Source organism: Saccharomyces cerevisiae, chromosome X, assembly GCF_000146045.2.
Source record: "Saccharomyces cerevisiae S288C chromosome X, complete sequence".
Taxonomy (NCBI): Eukaryota; Fungi; Ascomycota; class Saccharomycetes; order Saccharomycetales; family Saccharomycetaceae; genus Saccharomyces; species Saccharomyces cerevisiae.
Genome location: NC_001142.9, coordinates 165,591 through 187,995, shown reverse-complemented (window position 1 = coordinate 187,995; position 22,405 = coordinate 165,591). Strand labels below are relative to the sequence as shown.

The following is a 22,405-nucleotide window of genomic DNA, read 5'->3' as shown; positions in this document are numbered from 1 at the left end:
ATACATAACATTTATAGCGTAACGATGATGTATAAAGTTACAAGCGCAGAGGAGTGGGTTCAAATTCGGCCGACTTGTTACCCGCGTTCGTTGAATAATGGAAAATATGAAAAAAATAGAGGAAGTCGTGAATATACAACGGTGTTCAGCACCTGTATTTCAATCTAGGGGAAGCCTGTATGACCAAGGGCTGATTAAATATTAGTGAAGATACAAGTAACACAGTTTAGTTATATTTTCTTTTCCTTTTCAACAGGATTGCCAACGCTGCAGTAGAGTTATACCAACATTTGCTCCGCTTTCAAAACCTATAAAAGAAAGCAGCCCTCGAATCGAATTAATTCACCAAAAATGTCTGCAAATAGCAAGGACAGAAATCAGTCCAATCAGGATGCGAAGCGACAACAGCAGAATTTCCCAAAGAAGATTTCAGAAGGTGAGGCCGATTTATATCTCGACCAGTATAACTTCACTACCACCGCTGCTATTGTAAGCTCAGTAGACCGTAAAATCTTCGTTCTTTTGCGTGATGGAAGAATGCTATTCGGTGTACTAAGAACCTTTGACCAATATGCAAATTTGATACTTCAAGATTGCGTGGAGAGAATATATTTTAGCGAAGAAAACAAATACGCTGAAGAAGACCGCGGCATATTCATGATTCGTGGTGAAAATGTTGTCATGTTAGGCGAAGTAGACATCGATAAAGAAGATCAACCCCTTGAGGCCATGGAACGCATACCATTTAAGGAGGCTTGGCTGACCAAGCAAAAAAATGATGAGAAAAGGTTTAAAGAGGAAACCCACAAAGGTAAAAAAATGGCCCGCCATGGTATCGTTTACGATTTCCATAAATCTGACATGTACTAAGAAAGAAAAACACAATACTACCAACATATATCCTGGAGTAAACTCTCAAAAATTTCCACATTCAGTTTTACCTATCCGTACACTTAATCAACTGCCTTTGGAGATGGAACAATAAAAAAAATGCAAGAGAGGAGGCCGTATTTGTATATAAATTAATATATTTAAATGTAAAATATATACAGTACTTGAGTTTTTTTATGAAGTAACGTATTTGCGCAGCATTCTTTTTCCTCTTACACTTCGTTATAACATTAACACTCATGCTATTGATACTTTTTCTTTATTATTATCTATAAAATTTTTTCGCTTTTTGTTTATGCCATGCCGTTAGCAACGAATTTTTTTCCATGCTCATCACTTTTAAAACTGTTTAAAGTATATAGAAAATATATGTGAATAAGATCGGGGTGGGACTATCAGGTAGCTAAGATTACGCAGATTTAGAAATGTCAACAAATTGTTTTTCCGGTTACAAAGACCTCATCAAGGAAGGCGATTTAACTCTAATATGGGTTTCTAGAGATAACATCAAACCGGTAAGGATGCATTCCGAAGAGGTATTCAATACTCGTTATGGTTCATTTCCTCATAAGGATATCATAGGTAAACCTTATGGTTCTCAAATTGCTATAAGAACAAAGGGCTCAAATAAGTTTGCATTCGTCCATGTTCTGCAACCAACTCCTGAATTGTGGACTTTGTCGTTACCACACAGAACTCAAATTGTATATACGCCCGACTCTTCCTACATCATGCAAAGGTTGAATTGTAGCCCTCACAGCAGAGTGATCGAGGCAGGTACAGGCTCAGGATCATTTTCGCACGCTTTTGCAAGATCTGTAGGTCATCTTTTTAGTTTTGAATTTCATCACATAAGATACGAACAAGCATTAGAGGAATTCAAAGAGCATGGACTTATTGATGATAACGTTACGATTACACATCGGGATGTTTGCCAAGGTGGATTTCTTATAAAGAAGGGAGACACTACATCTTACGAATTTGGCAATAATGAAACCGCCGCTTCATTGAATGCAAATGTAGTGTTTTTAGATCTGCCGGCTCCCTGGGATGCTATACCTCATCTGGATTCTGTTATTTCCGTAGACGAAAAGGTCGGATTGTGTTGCTTCTCCCCATGCATTGAGCAAGTAGACAAAACATTGGATGTATTAGAGAAATATGGCTGGACGGATGTTGAAATGGTGGAAATTCAAGGTAGACAGTACGAAAGTCGAAGACAAATGGTCAGATCACTCAATGATGCCCTGGAAAGGTTGAGAGATATTAAGAGGCACAAACTCCAGGGTGTAGAAAGACGCAAGCGGATGTTTAACAATACAATAGATTCTAACGATGAAAAAGTTGGAAAAAGAAACGAGGATGGCGTACCATTAACAGAAAAGGCCAAATTTAATCCTTTTGGCAAAGGTTCTCGAATCAAGGAAGGTGATAGTAATTATAAATGGAAGGAGGTCACAAAGATGGAAGCTGAGATCAAATCCCATACCTCATATTTGACTTTTGCATTTAAAGTTGTGAATAGATCAAGAGATGATGAAAAAGTTAACGAAATTCTTCGATCCACGGAAAAATAATTAAATGATTAACTACTTATATACTTAAATTATATGTTTTTGAAATTTTTAATATGTAAAGCAAATCTGTACGAATAAAGGCTTTTTTCATATTTTATTTGCCTCAATGAAATAAATCGTCTCTTCTCTGGTTCCATAAGGGCATTTTGTTCCTTATTTCTTGCAAAAGCTCACGATCCAAATCAGCGAGAATTAGTTGTGGTCCAACAGTAGAGGGATCGGCATGCGCTATTATTTTACCCCAAGGATCAATGACCATTGAGTGTCCCCAAGATTCTCTCCTGGAGCTTTTTTCGAGAGCGCTCATATGTGATTGTTTCTCCCACTCTGGATCACTGAGATCGTGCATTCCAACCTGCCCTGGCATGAGCACATAGCATTGAGTGTCAACCGCTCTTGCTCTGCCTAGTAACTCCCAATGTGCTTCCCCTGTTTTAATAGTGAACGCACTGGGAAAACATAAGATTTCAGCCCCCATTGATCGTAATTTCAAAGAAAATTCGGGAAAGCGAATATCATAACAAATGGCACTGCCCAATTTTCCCAATGGAGACTCTATAATGTCAGGAATGGCTTTGCCAGGCTGGACAGATTTTGATTCTTTCAATATCGGTCCATTTGGCACGTCTACGTCAAACAAATGCAGTTTTTGGTATTCTTGCAATATTTTCCCTTCATGATCGATATATAATAGAACGTTTCTGACTCGATCATTGCCTTCAAGTAAATCTTGTTCTGAGGGCGGCAAGTGTACCCCAATGGAAACATCTATATTCCGTGAATTATCTCTGACAAGGTCGGTAATGCTTGACTGTAATTGCCGAATAAATTTGGGGCTTTTCTGTGCCAAATACCTGGAATGAAGAGGGTTTTGAGAAAGATAGTCACTTGCCTCAGGGAGAAAAACGACATCCGCCTTTTTTTGAATGGCTTCAGATATCAATTCTTTTACCACTTTTAAGTTTTTGGTCAGGTCAGCGGATGAACATAATTGTGCGACAGCAACCCGTTTTAATTTACTAGTCATTTGCGGTGTTATATTTTATGAAGGAGACTTCATGATGGGTATGAATTTTATTTCACCTCTATTCATTTACTTCTAATGGCCTAGAATCTAGTAAGCTCTGAAAATTCGAGATGCGGATCGTGAGCTAAAATAATAAAAAAATGAAAAATATAAAAGAGCAAAATTCATTACATTGGCGTTAGTTCACTGCTCGGGGGATGAGTAAAAAGTGTACCGATCAAGAACAACTCTAGACTTCCGCCAAAGTGATTATCAACAAAAATCGTAATAATTAGCTTCAATGCTAAATCAGCACACAAGTTCAGTACCGGATGACGAACATCTGCAGATGGCACACCAAAATAGCAGTTCAGAAGTGAGAAATGAGGCAGCGGTCCCAGATCAACTTTTGACTCCTTTACAACCGTATACCATTTTATTGAAAGATGGAGAAACAATAGCTACGATGTATCCTATACCTGCGTATCCTGATTTATTGCCGCTAGGGCTCTTAAATTTCCTTCTAGATGAATTTAACATGGAAGTGGAAAAGGGAGATAGTTTTCCTTATTACGAGACTTTATCACTAGAAGAATTCAAAAATGTCTGGTTTCATAATGATGGTCACGTTTGTATTATGGTGTTAGGCGAAATACCAGAACTGGATTATAGTATGGATACTGAAGCGGACACAAATGATAATTTTGGAACAGAAATAGAAACCACGAAGCACACCACCCAATATAAGAAACGAAAAGAACGTCGCAATTTAAATCTAAGTATGCAGTGGGAGAAGCAATGTCTAGGCATATTTGACCTCAAACCAGCATACCCTGGACGGTCAGCGCATGTGGTCACAGGAACATTTCTGGTCAATGCTGGTATTCGTGGAAAAGGTATTGGGAAAACACTAATGGAAACATTCATAGAATGGTCAAAGAAATTAGGATTTACGTCCTCCTTTTTCCCGTTAATTTACGGAACGAACGTAGGAATCAGAAGAATTTTGGAAGGATTGAACTTTAGGCGGATTGGAAAGCTGCCTGAAGCCGGGATTCTCAAGGGCTTTGATGTCCCAGTAGATTCTTTCATGTATGGTAAAGAGTTCACACATATTACGAAAAGTATAGATTTGTTACGAGATCCTCAAAAGAGTATCGAAATTGGGAAATATGAACGATTAAAGCATTTTCTGGAAACAGGCAAGTATCCTTTACATTGTGATAGAAACGAAAAGGCTAGATTAAGAGTACTTTCCAAAACTCATTCGGTATTGAATGGCAAGTTGATGACAAAAGGAAAAGAAATCATTTATGACACGGATCAACAAATCCAGATTGCATTAGAGATACATTTAATGGAACATTTAGGCATCAACAAGGTGACCTCCAAAATTGGTGAAAAATACCATTGGAGAGGAATCAAGAGTACTGTTTCGGAGGTAATCTCTCGGTGCCAAAAATGCAAGATGAGGTACAAAGACGGGACAGGGGTAATAATTGAACAAAAGAGAGCAGTTAAGCAGGCGCATATGCTACCGACGCAGCATATAGAAACTATCAACAATCCAAGAAAAAGCAAGAAGCATGATAATGCGTTATTGGGACAGGCAATAAATTTCCCTCAAAATATTATTTCCAGTACGCTGAATGATGTGGAGGGTGAACCCACTCCGCCAGACACTAATATCGTACAACCCACATTCCAGAACGCCACGAATAGTCCCGCAACAACAGCTGAAGCCAACGAAGCGAATAAAAGATCCGAGTTTCTTTCCTCAATACAGAGCACGCCACTATTGGACGACGAACAGTCAATGAATTCCTTCAATAGATTCGTGGAGGAAGAAAACTCAAGAAAAAGACGAAAATACTTGGATGTTGCCTCCAACGGAATTGTACCCCATTTAACGAATAACGAATCGCAGGATCACGCGAACCCCGTCAACCGTGATGAACGAGATATGAACCATTCAGTTCCCGATTTAGATAGAAATGACCATACTATAATGAACGATGCTATGTTGAGCCTCGAAGATAACGTCATGGCCGCTCTAGAAATGGTCCAAAAGGAACAACAACAGAAGATAAATCATCGAGGTGAAGATGTGACTGGCCAACAAATCGATTTGAACAACAGTGAAGGTAATGAGAATTCAGTCACTAAGATTGTTAACAACGAATCTAATACATTTACAGAGCACAATTCTAATATTTATTATTAAATTGCGACTCTGCCAGAGACGGTCACATCACCAACCCTAGAAACTATAAAGTTTGTACAGAAAAAAGGTACATTTAATGATGCGTCCACTTTTGGAACAGGGTTGACAAGTCTTAAATCTTATTTCAGAAGTGATTTTTGAAGTAAAATTGGAAACTGAAATTGGAAACAAGGCACTCAACTCAATTATGCTTGCATGACGAAAGGTTCTGTTACAGTTTTACGTTGAAACCTAGGTACTGCAGAAATCCATAATCGGAGATAAATAACTAAGCTTTGTGCTGCAAAATTTTCCAGATTAGGAAACCTGATCCTCAGTGCCCTTTTAAGTACTGCTGTATCTGATGCCGTGAACGAGACACTATTGGCTGCGTGGGCACGTACCAAGTATACTCATCAAAATTTGTCTTAGGTTTTCCGATGCGGAAAATGGCAGCGCACAATTTAAATAGAAAAGGAGTTAAATGTACAGCAGCAAAATCAGTCACTCACGGAGAAAAGCTACGGTAGCGTAACGAAGAGCACATTGCTACTAGCAGCCAGCTAGATAATTGCAGCAGTGTACAGTTTACGCGACAATAAAGAAAGCATGATTTTCTTTTTCAACCAGATCCGTTCAATATTTACAGCTTTGCATACGCCAACTCAACAGATCCAATTATCAAGAAGGGCCTTTTTCCAATTCTTAGGCTATTTGGGTAGTTGTGTTGTGATTTCATTAGCAGCTCAATCGAAATACGTGCAGTAAGAAATGAAATAATGACCTGCAACAGTCCTTCTTGAGATGGAATGAAGTAATTGCTCTTTGAACGAGAGCACAAAAGCAAGCAGAAGTCGCGTATGTCAAGCCCATGATATAGCTGCTTAGATATATAGGTAGATATAAATAAGCACAATGGCTACAGTAATTGTGCGGTGCAGGGAGGCAATGTTTAGTGCATCTCCTCTACATCATTTCTATTTTTAATCTCGTCCACGAGAACGATTTAAGGAAATGGGGCTTCAAAAATAAAAAAATCAAATGAAAGTAATAATCTTTCAGCTTAGACTTATTTTTAGTTGAAACACTTGAATAAGAGTGCAGACACTCAATCGTGGTGTAGCTACAAGAACATATGGTGGCGTGTTTCTGCTGCAACTGTCAAGATCGTCTGTGTCTTAATGAGGTGATATATAGAACTGCTGAATACGGAGCCGTTTGTCTTTTACTGCGGGATTAACTTCAACAGCTACGGCCGAAGCCAATTCTGGCAAAAGGCAATGACTAAGTCTTGTTTCTCATGTAGATTACTATTTTGAGCGTGTTGCTTTTCTGTTCCCCTTGAGCATAGCAGCAGGCACGGAAGCATACAGAATATTCACTAACATGAGAACAACTCATTACTAGACTACTACCAGTTACTACACATCGATACAACTCCCCAGAAATATCACTGTTGAGAGTTCATGTCAAGACGTAGTATAGTATTGCAACAGGAAAAAAAAATCTTATTGCGTAGCACTCTGTATCTATTTTATATATCTGTTTCTATATTTGATTAATCTCTTGTTATCTTGGTGATGATCGCACAAGTATGTACTCCTGTATCTGCAAGAATATCTGTTTTAAACTTTTCAAAGCAAGGAAACCCCGTCTTATATAGGTTATCCGCAAAGGTCACATTTTCTTGCAAATAGAAGAAAAAGCACCCACAAGCACACTAACACAGTGCCAGAGCAAAACTATATCCTTTGCATCCGATCTCAAACGCTGTTCTTATCGCATCTGTCTTCGTCCTTTCATCTGCATTTACCTTTTCTTTTTCATCCTCTATTTGCCTTTTCATTAGTGGCAATTTTTCCAGTTTTTTCCCTCTGCGTCCCGTTGCACCTGAAAGGATCTTTCTAACGTGTGTTGTCTACTAGTGAGCGATTTCGTGAGCCATACACGTTCTATAGAAAATTGAATAAACTTTACTTCAAAGGGATCTGGACACAGAGATAACTGCTTACCTGCTTGCCGGAAGAAAAGAATTACTAAAAAAGAAGACAAGGGTAGCTGCTATTGTGGGTACACGTTTCACAGAACTACTTTTTCCTTGTCCTTCTCCAGACATCAACGTCATACAACTAAAACTGATAAAGTACCCGTTTTTCCGTACATTTCTATAGATACATTATTATATTAAGCAGATCGAGACGTTAATTTCTCAAAGATGGAAGACAAGTTTGCTAACCTCAGTCTCCATGAGAAAACTGGTAAGTCATCTATCCAATTAAACGAGCAAACAGGCTCAGATAATGGCTCTGCTGTCAAGAGAACATCTTCGACGTCCTCGCACTACAATAACATCAACGCTGACCTTCATGCTCGTGTAAAAGCTTTTCAAGAACAACGTGCATTGAAAAGGTCTGCCAGCGTGGGCAGTAATCAAAGCGAGCAAGACAAAGGCAGTTCACAATCACCTAAACATATTCAGCAGATTGTTAATAAGCCATTGCCGCCTCTTCCCGTAGCAGGAAGTTCTAAGGTTTCACAAAGAATGAGTAGCCAAGTCGTGCAAGCGTCCTCCAAGAGCACTCTTAAGAACGTTCTGGACAATCAAGAAACACAAAACATTACCGACGTAAATATTAACATCGATACAACCAAAATTACCGCCACAACAATTGGTGTAAATACTGGCCTACCTGCTACTGACATTACGCCGTCAGTTTCTAATACTGCATCAGCAACACATAAGGCGCAATTGCTGAATCCTAACAGAAGGGCACCAAGAAGGCCGCTTTCTACCCAGCACCCTACAAGACCAAATGTTGCCCCGCATAAGGCCCCTGCTATAATCAACACACCAAAACAAAGTTTAAGTGCCCGTCGAGGGCTCAAATTACCACCAGGAGGAATGTCATTAAAAATGCCCACTAAAACAGCTCAACAGCCGCAGCAGTTTGCCCCAAGCCCTTCAAACAAAAAACATATAGAAACCTTATCAAACAGCAAAGTTGTTGAAGGGAAAAGATCGAATCCGGGTTCTTTGATAAATGGTGTGCAAAGCACATCCACCTCATCAAGTACCGAAGGCCCACATGACACTGTAGGCACTACACCCAGAACTGGAAACAGCAACAACTCTTCAAATTCTGGTAGTAGTGGTGGTGGTGGTCTTTTCGCAAATTTCTCGAAATACGTGGATATCAAATCCGGCTCTTTGAATTTTGCAGGCAAACTATCGCTATCCTCTAAAGGAATAGATTTCAGCAATGGTTCTAGTTCGAGAATTACATTGGACGAACTAGAATTTTTGGATGAACTGGGTCATGGTAACTATGGTAACGTCTCAAAGGTACTGCATAAGCCCACAAATGTTATTATGGCGACGAAGGAAGTCCGTTTGGAGCTAGATGAGGCTAAATTTAGACAAATTTTAATGGAACTAGAAGTTTTGCATAAATGCAATTCTCCCTATATTGTGGATTTTTATGGTGCATTCTTTATTGAGGGCGCCGTCTACATGTGTATGGAATACATGGATGGTGGTTCCTTGGATAAAATATACGACGAATCATCTGAAATCGGCGGCATTGATGAACCTCAGCTAGCGTTTATTGCCAATGCTGTCATTCATGGACTAAAAGAACTCAAAGAGCAGCATAATATCATACACAGAGATGTCAAACCAACAAATATTTTATGTTCAGCCAACCAAGGCACCGTAAAGCTGTGCGATTTCGGTGTTTCTGGTAATTTGGTGGCATCTTTAGCGAAGACTAATATTGGTTGTCAGTCATACATGGCACCTGAACGAATCAAATCGTTGAATCCAGATAGAGCCACCTATACCGTACAGTCAGACATCTGGTCTTTAGGTTTAAGCATTCTGGAAATGGCACTAGGTAGATATCCGTATCCACCAGAAACATACGACAACATTTTCTCTCAATTGAGCGCTATTGTTGATGGGCCGCCACCGAGATTACCTTCAGATAAATTCAGTTCTGACGCACAAGATTTTGTTTCTTTATGTCTACAAAAGATTCCGGAAAGAAGACCTACATACGCAGCTTTAACAGAGCATCCTTGGTTAGTAAAATACAGAAACCAGGATGTCCACATGAGTGAGTATATCACTGAACGATTAGAAAGGCGCAACAAAATCTTACGGGAACGTGGTGAGAATGGTTTATCTAAAAATGTACCGGCATTACATATGGGTGGTTTATAGCGTTAATATCCAAATAAAAGCAAACAGGCACGTGAATATAACAACAAAAAAAAAGCAGACGAAAAGCTACTGTGGAAATGATGCGGCGAATACAAAAAAACCTTACATATACATATGTTTATTGTAATAAACTTGCATTATACTCGTTATAGACATATATATATATATATATTCATATATATATATCGTCTGACTTCCTTTTGTCGAACCTAAAAAAGGGCACGAATTATGACAGAGTATTGAGGGGATGTTATTTCAAGCACCGGCAAGTGAAGCGATGTGGACGTCAATATATTGTGTTATTCGATTATTGCTACGGCCATCGACTCCTCGAAATTATTTACGTTCGGGGCTGACAACGCAAGAAAGAAAAAATGCTCTGGAATTGTCTGATGGTTTTTCCGCTCTTTACGGCTCAAGGCTAGGAAAGAAAAAAAAGTCCAAAATCATCGAGAAAATAAAAGGTGTTTTGAAAGTTCAAATCCACGTTATTGAGAGTAGATGTGGAGTCTGGACCAGGAACTATACCTGTATCTTACCCTAACTTCTAAATTTTGCTACTTTCACGGAAAACAGTAAATAATTACCTATCAAGATAAAGAGCTCTTACATTATTAGAAACTTTTTGTTACTGTTGCTTTCCTTTCGCCCATTGTTTTTACCTTACCATTAGCATCACTGATTCCACACTTGTATTGCCTTAAAAAGAAGGAGGGTATTCTATTGGCTCTCAAGGAAGTCATTCCTATCCATTTTACTTAAAGTTATTACCTTTTTTTGATAACTAACAATGCATTTTAGAAGAACGATGAGTAGAGTGCCCACATTGGCATCTCTTGAAATACGATATAAAAAATCTTTCGGCCATAAATTTCGTGATTTTATTGCTCTATGTGGTCACTATTTTGCTCCAGTTAAAAAATATATCTTCCCCAGTTTTATCGCGGTTCACTACTTCTACACGATATCCCTGACATTAATAACTTCAATCCTGCTATATCCCATTAAGAATACCAGATACATTGATACATTGTTTTTAGCAGCGGGCGCAGTTACACAAGGTGGCTTAAATACTGTGGATATCAACAATCTAAGCTTATACCAACAAATTGTTCTGTATATCGTATGCTGCATATCAACACCAATTGCAGTTCATAGTTGCTTGGCATTTGTACGGCTTTACTGGTTTGAGCGCTACTTCGATGGTATTAGAGACTCTTCTAGACGAAATTTTAAGATGAGAAGAACGAAAACAATCTTAGAAAGGGAACTAACAGCAAGAACCATGACCAAGAATAGAACAGGTACCCAAAGAACGTCTTATCCTAGGAAACAAGCTAAAACAGATGATTTCCAAGAAAAATTGTTCAGCGGAGAAATGGTTAATAGAGATGAGCAGGACTCAGTTCACAGCGACCAGAATTCTCATGACATTAGTAGGGACAGCAGCAATAATAATACGAATCACAATGGTAGCAGTGGCAGTTTAGATGATTTCGTTAAGGAAGACGAAACGGATGACAATGGAGAATATCAGGAGAACAACTCCTACTCGACGGTAGGTAGTTCGTCTAACACAGTTGCAGACGAAAGTTTAAATCAGAAGCCCAAGCCAAGCAGTCTTCGGTTTGATGAGCCACACAGCAAACAAAGACCCGCAAGAGTTCCCTCAGAGAAATTTGCAAAAAGAAGGGGTTCAAGAGATATTAGCCCAGCCGATATGTATCGATCCATTATGATGCTACAAGGTAAGCATGAAGCAACTGCTGAAGATGAAGGTCCCCCTTTAGTCATCGGGTCCCCTGCGGATGGCACAAGATATAAAAGTAATGTCAATAAGCTAAAGAAGGCCACCGGCATAAATGGTAACAAAATCAAGATTCGAGATAAGGGAAATGAAAGTAACACTGATCAAAATTCCGTGTCAAGTGAAGCAAACAGTACGGCGAGCGTTTCGGACGAAAGCTCGTTACACACAAATTTTGGTAACAAAGTACCTTCATTAAGAACAAATACTCATAGATCAAATTCGGGCCCGATAGCCATTACTGATAACGCAGAAACAGACAAAAAGCATGGGCCATCAATTCAATTCGATATAACTAAACCTCCTAGAAAAATTTCAAAAAGAGTTTCAACCTTCGATGATTTGAACCCAAAATCTTCCGTTCTTTATCGAAAAAAAGCATCGAAGAAGTACCTCATGAAACATTTTCCTAAAGCGCGGCGAATACGGCAACAAATTAAGAGAAGGCTTTCTACTGGTTCAATTGAGAAAAACAGCAGTAACAATGTTTCAGATAGAAAACCTATTACTGATATGGATGATGATGATGATGACGATGACAACGACGGCGATAACAACGAAGAATACTTTGCTGACAACGAAAGCGGCGATGAAGATGAACGAGTACAGCAGTCTGAACCACATTCTGATTCAGAACTCAAATCGCACCAACAACAGCAAGAAAAACACCAACTGCAGCAGAACCTGCACCGCATGTATAAAACCAAATCATTTGATGATAATCGTTCAAGAGCAGTTCCTATGGAACGTTCCAGGACCATCGATATGGCAGAGGCTAAGGATCTAAATGAGCTCGCAAGGACGCCTGATTTTCAAAAAATGGTCTATCAAAATTGGAAAGCCCATCATAGAAAAAAACCGAACTTTAGGAAGAGGGGATGGAATAACAAGATATTTGAACATGGTCCCTATGCATCTGACAGCGATCGCAATTATCCTGATAATAGTAATACTGGAAACAGTATTCTTCATTACGCAGAGTCTATTTTACATCATGATGGCTCTCATAAAAATGGAAGCGAAGAAGCCTCTTCCGACTCTAATGAGAATATCTATTCCACGAATGGAGGAAGCGACCACAATGGTCTTAACAACTATCCTACTTACAACGACGATGAAGAAGGCTATTATGGTTTACATTTCGATACCGATTATGACCTAGATCCTCGTCATGATTTATCTAAAGGCAGTGGTAAAACGTATCTATCATGGCAACCAACTATTGGACGTAACTCAAACTTCCTTGGATTAACAAGAGCCCAGAAAGATGAATTAGGTGGTGTCGAGTACAGAGCAATCAAACTTTTATGCACCATATTGGTTGTCTACTACGTTGGATGGCATATTGTTGCTTTTGTTATGTTAGTACCTTGGATTATTTTGAAAAAGCATTATAGTGAAGTTGTTAGAGATGATGGTGTTTCACCTACATGGTGGGGATTTTGGACAGCAATGAGTGCATTTAATGATTTAGGTTTGACATTAACTCCAAATTCAATGATGTCGTTTAACAAAGCTGTATACCCATTGATCGTTATGATTTGGTTTATCATTATCGGAAATACAGGGTTTCCCATCCTTCTTAGATGCATCATTTGGATAATGTTTAAAATTTCTCCTGATTTATCACAGATGAGAGAAAGTTTAGGTTTTCTCTTAGACCATCCACGTCGTTGTTTCACCTTGCTATTTCCTAAGGCAGCTACATGGTGGCTACTTTTAACGCTTGCAGGATTGAATATAACTGATTGGATTTTATTTATTATTCTAGATTTTGGCTCAACAGTTGTGAAATCATTATCGAAAGGCTATAGAGTCCTTGTCGGCCTGTTTCAATCTGTTAGCACAAGAACTGCTGGATTCAGCGTTGTCGATTTAAGTCAACTGCATCCTTCTATCCAAGTCTCCTATATGCTAATGATGTATGTCTCCGTATTACCATTGGCCATCTCTATTCGACGGACAAATGTTTACGAGGAGCAATCTTTAGGACTATATGGAGATATGGGGGGAGAACCAGAAGATACGGATACTGAAGACGATGGTAACGATGAAGATGACGACGAGGAAAACGAGAGTCACGAAGGTCAAAGTAGTCAAAGAAGTAGTTCGAACAACAACAACAATAACAACAGGAAAAAGAAAAAGAAAAAGAAAACTGAAAATCCAAATGAAATATCTACAAAATCCTTTATCGGTGCCCATTTAAGGAAACAGCTTTCATTTGACTTGTGGTTTCTATTTTTAGGGTTATTTATCATTTGCATTTGTGAAGGGGACAAGATAAAGGACGTACAAGAACCAAACTTTAATATATTTGCAATTCTTTTTGAAATTGTTAGCGCTTACGGTACAGTTGGGCTATCGCTAGGTTATCCGGACACCAACCAATCGTTTTCAAGACAGTTTACTACATTATCTAAGTTGGTGATCATAGCTATGCTGATCAGAGGCAAGAATAGAGGTCTACCATACTCACTGGATCGTGCAATTATCTTGCCTAGTGATAGACTTGAACATATTGACCACCTTGAGGGCATGAAATTGAAGAGACAGGCTAGAACCAATACAGAAGACCCAATGACGGAACATTTCAAGAGAAGTTTCACTGATGTGAAACATCGTTGGGGAGCTCTTAAGCGTAAGACCACACATTCCCGAAATCCTAAAAGGAGCAGCACAACGCTCTAACATATATACTCATTCTTTAGAAATAGGTTTTCGTACTCAATATTTAAGAAGGTAATTAAGCATTAAAAGGATTTTTTTTTTTTAACCTTGATTAGTAACATTGTGATATACATTTGCCTACGTACATTTCTGATGTCCTAAGATTTCTTTCTTTTTTTCGGTCCCTTAAAGACAACCGAATCTCTCTACGATAATGTACGACATACAATGTCCAAAATGGTGCTTTCGTCATCGTCAACGCCATTAGTACATTGTCCCTCTTTTCGTGAAAAATGAAAAATCTTGGTTATTTGCAGTGTACATGGAATATGGACTTTTTTTTTTTCTCTGTGGCCCGCCGGTGTTCTCCGATGAATATTAAAAGAAATGTCACACAAACGCAATGACTCTTTTTTCCCTGGCCTTGAAAAAAAAAAAAACGGTAAAAAAGTAGGACAAATGGTATGGACAAAAAGTATAAATACTTTGACAAAATCCCCACTCATCGATTTTACTCAGAGAGAGAATCCTCTCTTTCCTTCTCTATTTTGCTCAATTAGTATAATATCATATCTAGTATGTTTTAACTACACCAATTTTCTTTCAAATTATCGTCTTTCCTAATGGTCTTGTATTTTTATCTTATTCTTGATTGTAGAAAATAAAAAACCTGTCGACAACAACCACAAACAAAAGGTTTCCTGAACATTTTCTCTACGGAAGCACTTGAGAAAGAATTGAGGAATACCGCTATATCTAGCCAAAAAAACTTATAAATACTTCTACTCTTTTGTTAAAGACTCACCACGTTCAACTTTGAATTGAAAGAAAAAGGAAACATTATAATCCGTTAGCATTCAAATTTGAGTATGTTTTTTATGATTACTTTTGAGAAGCCTTAATGTTGCCATCTATTCAGACCATGCGATGCCAGTCGCAATATCAGTGGGCGCGTATTTTAGTATCTGGGCGTGGAAAATAGAAGCCGTTTGACTCTGCGATGATGTCGTTTTTCATTACCTGGAATAGGAAAGAAAAAAAAGAAAGAAAAAAAAAAGAAAAGAATCGCAATTGATAGAGATCTTCATGGCACGAAAGCAAATCAATCTCTTCAATTAGTTCTGATTTTATATCGGCATCTGGCTTGAACGATCAACAATTACTAACATTAATATTAACGACGATAGAAATCCATAACTAATTGCAGCATACAACACATAAACCTTACCTAATAGAATATAACAATCATAATATGGCCACTATTGCTCCCACTGCTCCAATCACCCCTCCAATGGAATCTACGGGTGACCGTCTGGTTACGTTGGAACTTAAGGACGGCACGGTCTTACAAGGTTATTCATTTGGTGCTGAGAAATCCGTCGCTGGTGAATTAGTTTTCCAAACTGGTATGGTTGGTTATCCTGAATCTGTGACCGATCCATCTTATGAAGGCCAGATCTTAGTCATCACTTACCCATTGGTAGGCAATTATGGTGTCCCAGATATGCACTTGAGAGATGAATTGGTCGAAGAATTGCCAAGATATTTTGAAAGTAATAGAATCCATATTGCCGGTTTAGTTATTTCTCACTATACCGACGAGTACTCTCATTATCTTGCTAAATCTTCCTTAGGTAAATGGTTACAAAATGAAGGGATCCCAGCTGTTTATGGTGTTGATACAAGATCATTGACCAAGCATTTGAGAGATGCAGGTTCAATGTTGGGTAGGTTGTCTTTGGAAAAAAGCGGCTCTGACAGAACCATCTCCAGATCTTCCTCTTGGAGAAGTGCGTTTGATGTTCCTGAATGGGTGGATCCAAATGTTCAAAACCTAGTTTCTAAGGTCTCCATCAATGAACCTAAATTGTACGTTCCTCCAGCAGACAATAAGCACATCGAATTGCAAACCGGACCCGATGGTAAAGTTTTAAGGATTCTAGCCATTGACGTGGGTATGAAATACAATCAAATTCGTTGTTTTATCAAAAGGGGTGTAGAATTGAAAGTTGTTCCATGGAACTACGATTTCACTAAAGAAGATTATGATGGTCTGTTTATTTCAAATGGTCCAGGTGATCCATCTGTTCTAGATGATCTATCTCAAAGATTGTCAAATGTCCTGGAGGCTAAAAAGACGCCAGTATTCGGTATTTGTCTCGGTCATCAATTGATAGCAAGAGCTGCCGGTGCATCCACCCTAAAACTAAAATTTGGTAACCGTGGTCATAACATACCTTGTACATCAACTATAAGTGGTCGTTGTTACATAACATCTCAAAACCATGGGTTCGCTGTGGATGTTGACACTCTAACTTCCGGATGGAAGCCATTGTTTGTTAACGCGAATGATGACTCTAACGAAGGTATCTATCATTCTGAATTACCTTATTTTTCCGTCCAATTCCATCCAGAATCCACACCTGGCCCAAGAGATACAGAATTCTTGTTTGACGTTTTTATCCAAGCAGTTAAAGAATTCAAGTATACACAAGTGTTGAAACCAATCGCTTTCCCAGGTGGCCTATTAGAGGATAACGTTAAGGCACACCCTAGAATCGAAGCGAAGAAGGTTCTAGTTCTCGGTTCTGGTGGTTTGTCCATCGGTCAAGCTGGTGAATTTGACTACTCTGGTTCTCAAGCCATCAAAGCTTTGAAAGAAGAAGGTATCTATACAATTTTAATTAATCCAAACATTGCTACCATCCAAACTTCGAAAGGGTTGGCTGATAAGGTTTATTTTGTTCCTGTTACTGCAGAGTTCGTGAGAAAAGTTATTTTACATGAAAGGCCGGACGCCATTTATGTGACATTTGGTGGACAAACTGCTTTATCTGTTGGTATAGCCATGAAAGATGAATTTGAGGCGTTAGGAGTTAAAGTATTGGGTACTCCAATCGATACTATTATTACCACGGAAGACCGTGAACTCTTCAGTAATGCCATTGACGAAATTAATGAAAAATGTGCGAAATCTCAAGCTGCTAATTCAGTGGACGAGGCATTGGCCGCTGTCAAGGAGATCGGTTTCCCAGTTATTGTACGTGCTGCATATGCATTGGGAGGTTTAGGTTCCGGTTTCGCTAATAATGAAAAAGAATTGGTTGATCTATGTAATGTTGCATTTTCATCCTCACCTCAAGTTTTAGTCGAGAAATCTATGAAAGGTTGGAAAGAAGTCGAATATGAAGTTGTTCGTGATGCTTTTGACAACTGTATTACTGTTTGTAATATGGAAAATTTTGATCCACTAGGTATTCACACCGGTGATTCCATCGTTGTAGCCCCATCTCAAACTTTATCTGATGAAGATTACAATATGTTAAGAACTACTGCTGTTAATGTTATTAGACACTTAGGTGTTGTTGGTGAATGTAATATCCAATATGCTTTAAATCCCGTTTCTAAGGATTATTGCATCATTGAAGTTAATGCGCGTTTGTCACGTTCCTCTGCTTTAGCTTCTAAGGCTACTGGTTACCCATTGGCCTACACTGCGGCTAAGTTAGGTTTGAATATCCCATTAAATGAAGTTAAGAATTCCGTCACAAAATCCACATGTGCTTGTTTTGAACCTTCTCTAGACTACTGTGTTGTCAAAATGCCAAGATGGGATTTGAAGAAGTTCACCAGAGTTTCTACCGAATTATCTTCATCAATGAAATCTGTTGGTGAAGTTATGAGCATCGGTAGAACCTTCGAAGAAGCTATTCAAAAAGCTATCAGATCCACAGAATATGCTAACCTCGGATTCAATGAGACAGATCTAGATATCGACATTGATTACGAGTTGAACAACCCTACGGATATGCGTGTCTTCGCCATTGCAAATGCTTTTGCTAAGAAGGGATATTCTGTTGATAAAGTCTGGGAAATGACTAGAATTGATAAGTGGTTTTTAAACAAACTGCACGATTTGGTCCAATTTGCTGAGAAAATTAGTTCATTTGGTACTAAAGAGGAATTACCTTCCTTAGTTTTAAGACAGGCTAAGCAGTTAGGTTTTGATGACAGACAGATTGCAAGATTTTTGGATTCCAACGAAGTTGCCATCCGTAGATTAAGAAAAGAATATGGAATTACACCATTTGTCAAACAAATTGATACAGTTGCCGCTGAATTCCCCGCTTACACGAACTATTTATACATGACATACAATGCTGACTCACACGATTTATCCTTTGATGACCACGGTGTTATGGTCTTGGGTTCTGGTGTTTACCGTATCGGTTCTTCTGTCGAATTTGATTGGTGTGCTGTTACTGCAGTTAGAACATTACGTGCCAACAATATCAAAACTATCATGGTCAACTATAATCCAGAAACTGTTTCCACAGATTATGATGAGGCTGATAGACTATACTTTGAAACCATCAACCTTGAAAGAGTTTTGGATATTTACGAGATTGAAAACTCAAGCGGTGTTGTCGTATCAATGGGTGGTCAAACTTCCAACAACATCGCCATGACTTTACATCGTGAAAATGTAAAGATTCTTGGTACATCCCCTGACATGATTGATTCTGCTGAAAACCGTTACAAGTTCTCTCGTATGTTGGATCAAATTGGTGTTGACCAACCAGCTTGGAAAGAATTGACATCCATGGACGAAGCTGAATCTTTTGCCGAAAAGGTGGGTTATCCAGTTTTGGTACGTCCATCTTATGTGTTATCCGGTGCCGCCATGAATACTGTTTATTCTAAAAACGATTTGGAATCCTACTTAAACCAAGCCGTCGAAGTTTCACGTGATTATCCTGTTGTTATCACTAAATATATTGAAAACGCAAAGGAGATTGAAATGGATGCAGTTGCAAGAAATGGTGAATTGGTTATGCATGTTGTCTCTGAGCATGTTGAAAATGCAGGTGTCCACTCGGGTGATGCAACATTAATCGTTCCACCTCAAGATTTGGCTCCTGAAACTGTGGATAGAATTGTTGTCGCCACTGCTAAAATTGGTAAGGCTTTGAAAATTACAGGTCCATACAACATCCAATTCATTGCAAAGGACAATGAAATCAAGGTCATAGAATGTAATGTTCGTGCTTCGAGATCTTTCCCATTCATTTCAAAGGTTGTTGGCGTCAATCTGATTGAATTGGCAACAAAGGCCATAATGGGTTTGCCTTTGACGCCTTATCCTGTTGAAAAATTACCAGATGATTATGTCGCCGTTAAAGTACCACAATTCTCTTTCCCACGTTTAGCAGGAGCTGATCCAGTCTTAGGTGTTGAAATGGCCTCTACTGGTGAAGTCGCTACTTTTGGCCACTCGAAGTATGAAGCATACTTAAAGTCTTTGTTGGCAACCGGCTTCAAACTTCCAAAGAAGAATATTTTATTGTCTATTGGTTCTTACAAGGAAAAACAAGAATTGCTTTCTTCCGTACAAAAACTATACAACATGGGATATAAATTATTTGCAACATCAGGTACTGCTGACTTTTTATCTGAACATGGTATTGCCGTCCAATATCTGGAGGTTTTAAACAAGGATGATGATGATCAAAAATCAGAATACTCACTTACTCAACATTTGGCTAATAATGAAATTGACCTTTACATCAACTTGCCTTCTGCCAACAGGTTCCGTCGTCCTGCATCCTATGTTTCAAAGGGGTATAAAACACGTCGTTTGGCTGTCGATTATTCGGTTCCGTTGGTTACTAACGTTAAATGTGCAAAATTGTTGATTGAAGCCATTTCAAGAAATATCACTTTAGATGTTTCTGAACGTGATGCACAAACTTCCCACAGAACTATTACCTTACCTGGTTTAATCAATATCGCAACTTATGTTCCGAATGCATCCCATGTTATCAAAGGCCCAGCTGAACTGAAGGAGACCACACGTCTATTTTTGGAATCCGGTTTTACATACTGTCAATTGATGCCCAGATCCATCAGCGGACCTGTTATTACTGACGTTGCATCCTTGAAGGCCGCAAACTCTGTTTCCCAAGATTCATCTTACACTGACTTTTCTTTCACTATTGCTGGTACAGCACACAATGCTCATAGTGTTACGCAATCTGCTAGCAAAGTGACAGCATTGTTTTTGCCCCTACGTGAATTAAAGAACAAGATCACAGCAGTAGCTGAACTTCTGAATCAGTGGCCAACTGAAAAGCAAGTGATTGCAGAAGCTAAAACTGCAGATTTGGCATCGGTTTTATTGTTAACCTCCCTTCAAAACAGATCTATTCACATTACTGGTGTTTCGAATAAGGAAGATTTAGCTTTGATCATGACGGTCAAGGCAAAAGACCCTAGAGTGACTTGTGATGTCAATATTTATTCTTTGTTTATTGCCCAAGATGACTATCCGGAGGCAGTTTTCTTGCCTACTAAGGAAGATCAAGAGTTTTTCTGGAACAACCTTGATAGTATCGATGCTTTCTCTGTCGGTGCTCTTCCTGTCGCCTTGGCAAATGTCACAGGTAACAAGGTTGATGTTGGTATGGGTATCAAAGATTCATTACCACTATTGTTGGCTGCTGTTGAAGAAGGTAAATTAACCATTGATGATATCGTCCTTCGTCTGCATGACAATCCCGCTAAAATTTTCAACATCCCTACTCAGGACTCAGTTGTCGAAATTGATTTGGATTATTCTTTCAGACGTAATAAGAGATGGTCACCATTCAACAAAGATATGAACGGTGGTATTGAGCGTGTTGTCTATAATGGCGAAACATTAGTTTTGAGCGGTGAATTAGTTTCACCAGGCGCCAAAGGAAAATGCATTGTTAATCCAAGTCCAGCTTCCATAACTGCTTCCGCAGAGCTCCAATCTACTAGTGCTAAAAGAAGGTTCTCGATCACGGAAGAAGCAATCGCTGATAATTTAGATGCCGCGGAGGATGCAATTCCAGAACAGCCTTTGGAACAAAAATTGATGTCTTCAAGGCCACCAAGAGAACTTGTTGCTCCAGGCGCCATCCAGAATTTGATCCGTAGTAACAATCCATTCCGCGGAAGACATATATTGTCTATCAAACAATTCAAACGTTCTGATTTCCATGTGTTGTTTGCTGTTGCACAAGAACTAAGGGCAGCTGTCGCAAGAGAAGGTGTCTTAGATTTAATGAAAGGCCACGTTATTACTACAATTTTCTTTGAACCATCTACTCGTACTTGTTCTTCATTCATTGCTGCTATGGAACGTTTGGGTGGTAGAATTGTAAATGTTAATCCATTGGTGTCTTCTGTCAAGAAAGGTGAAACCCTTCAAGATACTATCAGAACTTTGGCTTGTTACAGTGATGCCATTGTCATGCGTCATTCAGAAGAAATGTCTGTTCATATCGCCGCTAAATATTCTCCTGTTCCAATTATTAATGGTGGTAATGGTTCTCGCGAGCATCCTACGCAGGCCTTCTTGGATTTGTTTACGATTCGTGAAGAAATCGGTACTGTTAATGGTATTACTGTTACTTTCATGGGTGATCTCAAACATGGTAGAACCGTACATTCATTGTGTCGTTTGTTAATGCACTATCAAGTCAGAATTAATCTTGTTTCTCCTCCGGAATTGAGGTTACCAGAAGGATTAAGAGAAGAGCTAAGAAAAGCTGGCTTACTTGGTGTTGAGAGCATTGAATTAACCCCTCATATCATCTCAAAGACCGATGTTCTGTATTGTACAAGGGTCCAAGAAGAAAGATTCAATAGCCCTGAAGAATATGCACGTCTGAAGGATACTTATATCGTGGACAACAAGATCTTGGCACACGCCAAAGAAAATATGGCTATCATGCATCCATTGCCTCGTGTAAATGAAATCAAAGAGGAAGTGGACTACGATCATCGTGCTGCTTACTTCAGACAAATGAAGTATGGTTTGTTCGTCAGAATGGCTTTGTTGGCCATGGTCATGGGTGTTGATATGTGAATGATAAGAGACCTATCCGTATTTTAAATTTATAATCTATTATTAAACTTTTTTAACCAATATTTTTATTTGTATATTACACTCAATAATATGATTTCCCAAAGTCGAGTTTTTATTTAAAACAAAAGATGG

At 38.8% G+C, this 22,405-nt stretch overlaps 8 protein-coding genes across 8 annotated transcripts; 7 read left to right on the top strand and 1 right to left on the bottom strand.

Annotated features, from left to right (window-relative positions):
• Nucleotides 1-351: 351 nt before the first annotated feature.
• LSM1 (Lsm1p) lies at nucleotides 352-870 on the top strand (the record flags this gene model as incomplete). The annotated part of the gene is made up of 1 exon (NM_001181557.1): nucleotides 352-870. One exon carries the CDS (start codon nucleotides 352-354, stop codon nucleotides 868-870), a length of 519 nt encoding a protein of 172 aa, NP_012411.1.
• A 446-nt stretch (nucleotides 871-1,316) lies between these two features.
• On the top strand, nucleotides 1,317-2,468 carry GCD14 (tRNA 1-methyladenosine methyltransferase subunit GCD14; the record flags this gene model as incomplete). Its single annotated transcript, NM_001181558.1, has 1 exon — nucleotides 1,317-2,468. The coding sequence occupies one exon, from the start codon at nucleotides 1,317-1,319 to the stop codon at nucleotides 2,466-2,468; it is 1,152 nt and encodes a 383-aa protein (NP_012410.1).
• Nucleotides 2,469-2,571: 103 nt separating this feature from the next.
• Nucleotides 2,572-3,495, bottom strand: NIT2 (putative hydrolase; the record flags this gene model as incomplete). Its single annotated transcript, NM_001181559.1, has 1 exon — nucleotides 2,572-3,495. The coding sequence occupies one exon, from the start codon at nucleotides 3,493-3,495 to the stop codon at nucleotides 2,572-2,574; it is 924 nt and encodes a 307-aa protein (NP_012409.1).
• A 280-nt stretch (nucleotides 3,496-3,775) lies between these two features.
• Nucleotides 3,776-5,698, top strand: SPT10 (Spt10p; the record flags this gene model as incomplete). Its single annotated transcript, NM_001181560.1, has 1 exon — nucleotides 3,776-5,698. The coding sequence occupies one exon, from the start codon at nucleotides 3,776-3,778 to the stop codon at nucleotides 5,696-5,698; it is 1,923 nt and encodes a 640-aa protein (NP_012408.1).
• Nucleotides 5,699-6,286: 588 nt separating this feature from the next.
• Nucleotides 6,287-6,445, top strand: MCO6 (Mco6p; the record flags this gene model as incomplete). The annotated part of the gene is made up of 1 exon (NM_001184532.1): nucleotides 6,287-6,445. The coding sequence occupies one exon, from the start codon at nucleotides 6,287-6,289 to the stop codon at nucleotides 6,443-6,445; it is 159 nt and encodes a 52-aa protein (NP_878103.1).
• Nucleotides 6,446-7,892: 1,447 nt separating this feature from the next.
• PBS2 (mitogen-activated protein kinase kinase PBS2) lies at nucleotides 7,893-9,899 on the top strand (the record flags this gene model as incomplete). The annotated part of the gene is made up of 1 exon (NM_001181561.2): nucleotides 7,893-9,899. One exon carries the CDS (start codon nucleotides 7,893-7,895, stop codon nucleotides 9,897-9,899), a length of 2,007 nt encoding a protein of 668 aa, NP_012407.2.
• A 790-nt stretch (nucleotides 9,900-10,689) lies between these two features.
• On the top strand, nucleotides 10,690-14,397 carry TRK1 (Trk1p; the record flags this gene model as incomplete). Its single annotated transcript, NM_001181562.1, has 1 exon — nucleotides 10,690-14,397. One exon carries the CDS (start codon nucleotides 10,690-10,692, stop codon nucleotides 14,395-14,397), a length of 3,708 nt encoding a protein of 1,235 aa, NP_012406.1.
• Nucleotides 14,398-15,628: 1,231 nt separating this feature from the next.
• Nucleotides 15,629-22,273, top strand: URA2 (bifunctional carbamoylphosphate synthetase/aspartate transcarbamylase; the record flags this gene model as incomplete). Its single annotated transcript, NM_001181563.2, has 1 exon — nucleotides 15,629-22,273. One exon carries the CDS (start codon nucleotides 15,629-15,631, stop codon nucleotides 22,271-22,273), a length of 6,645 nt encoding a protein of 2,214 aa, NP_012405.2.
• Nucleotides 22,274-22,405: the final 132 nt, after the last annotated feature.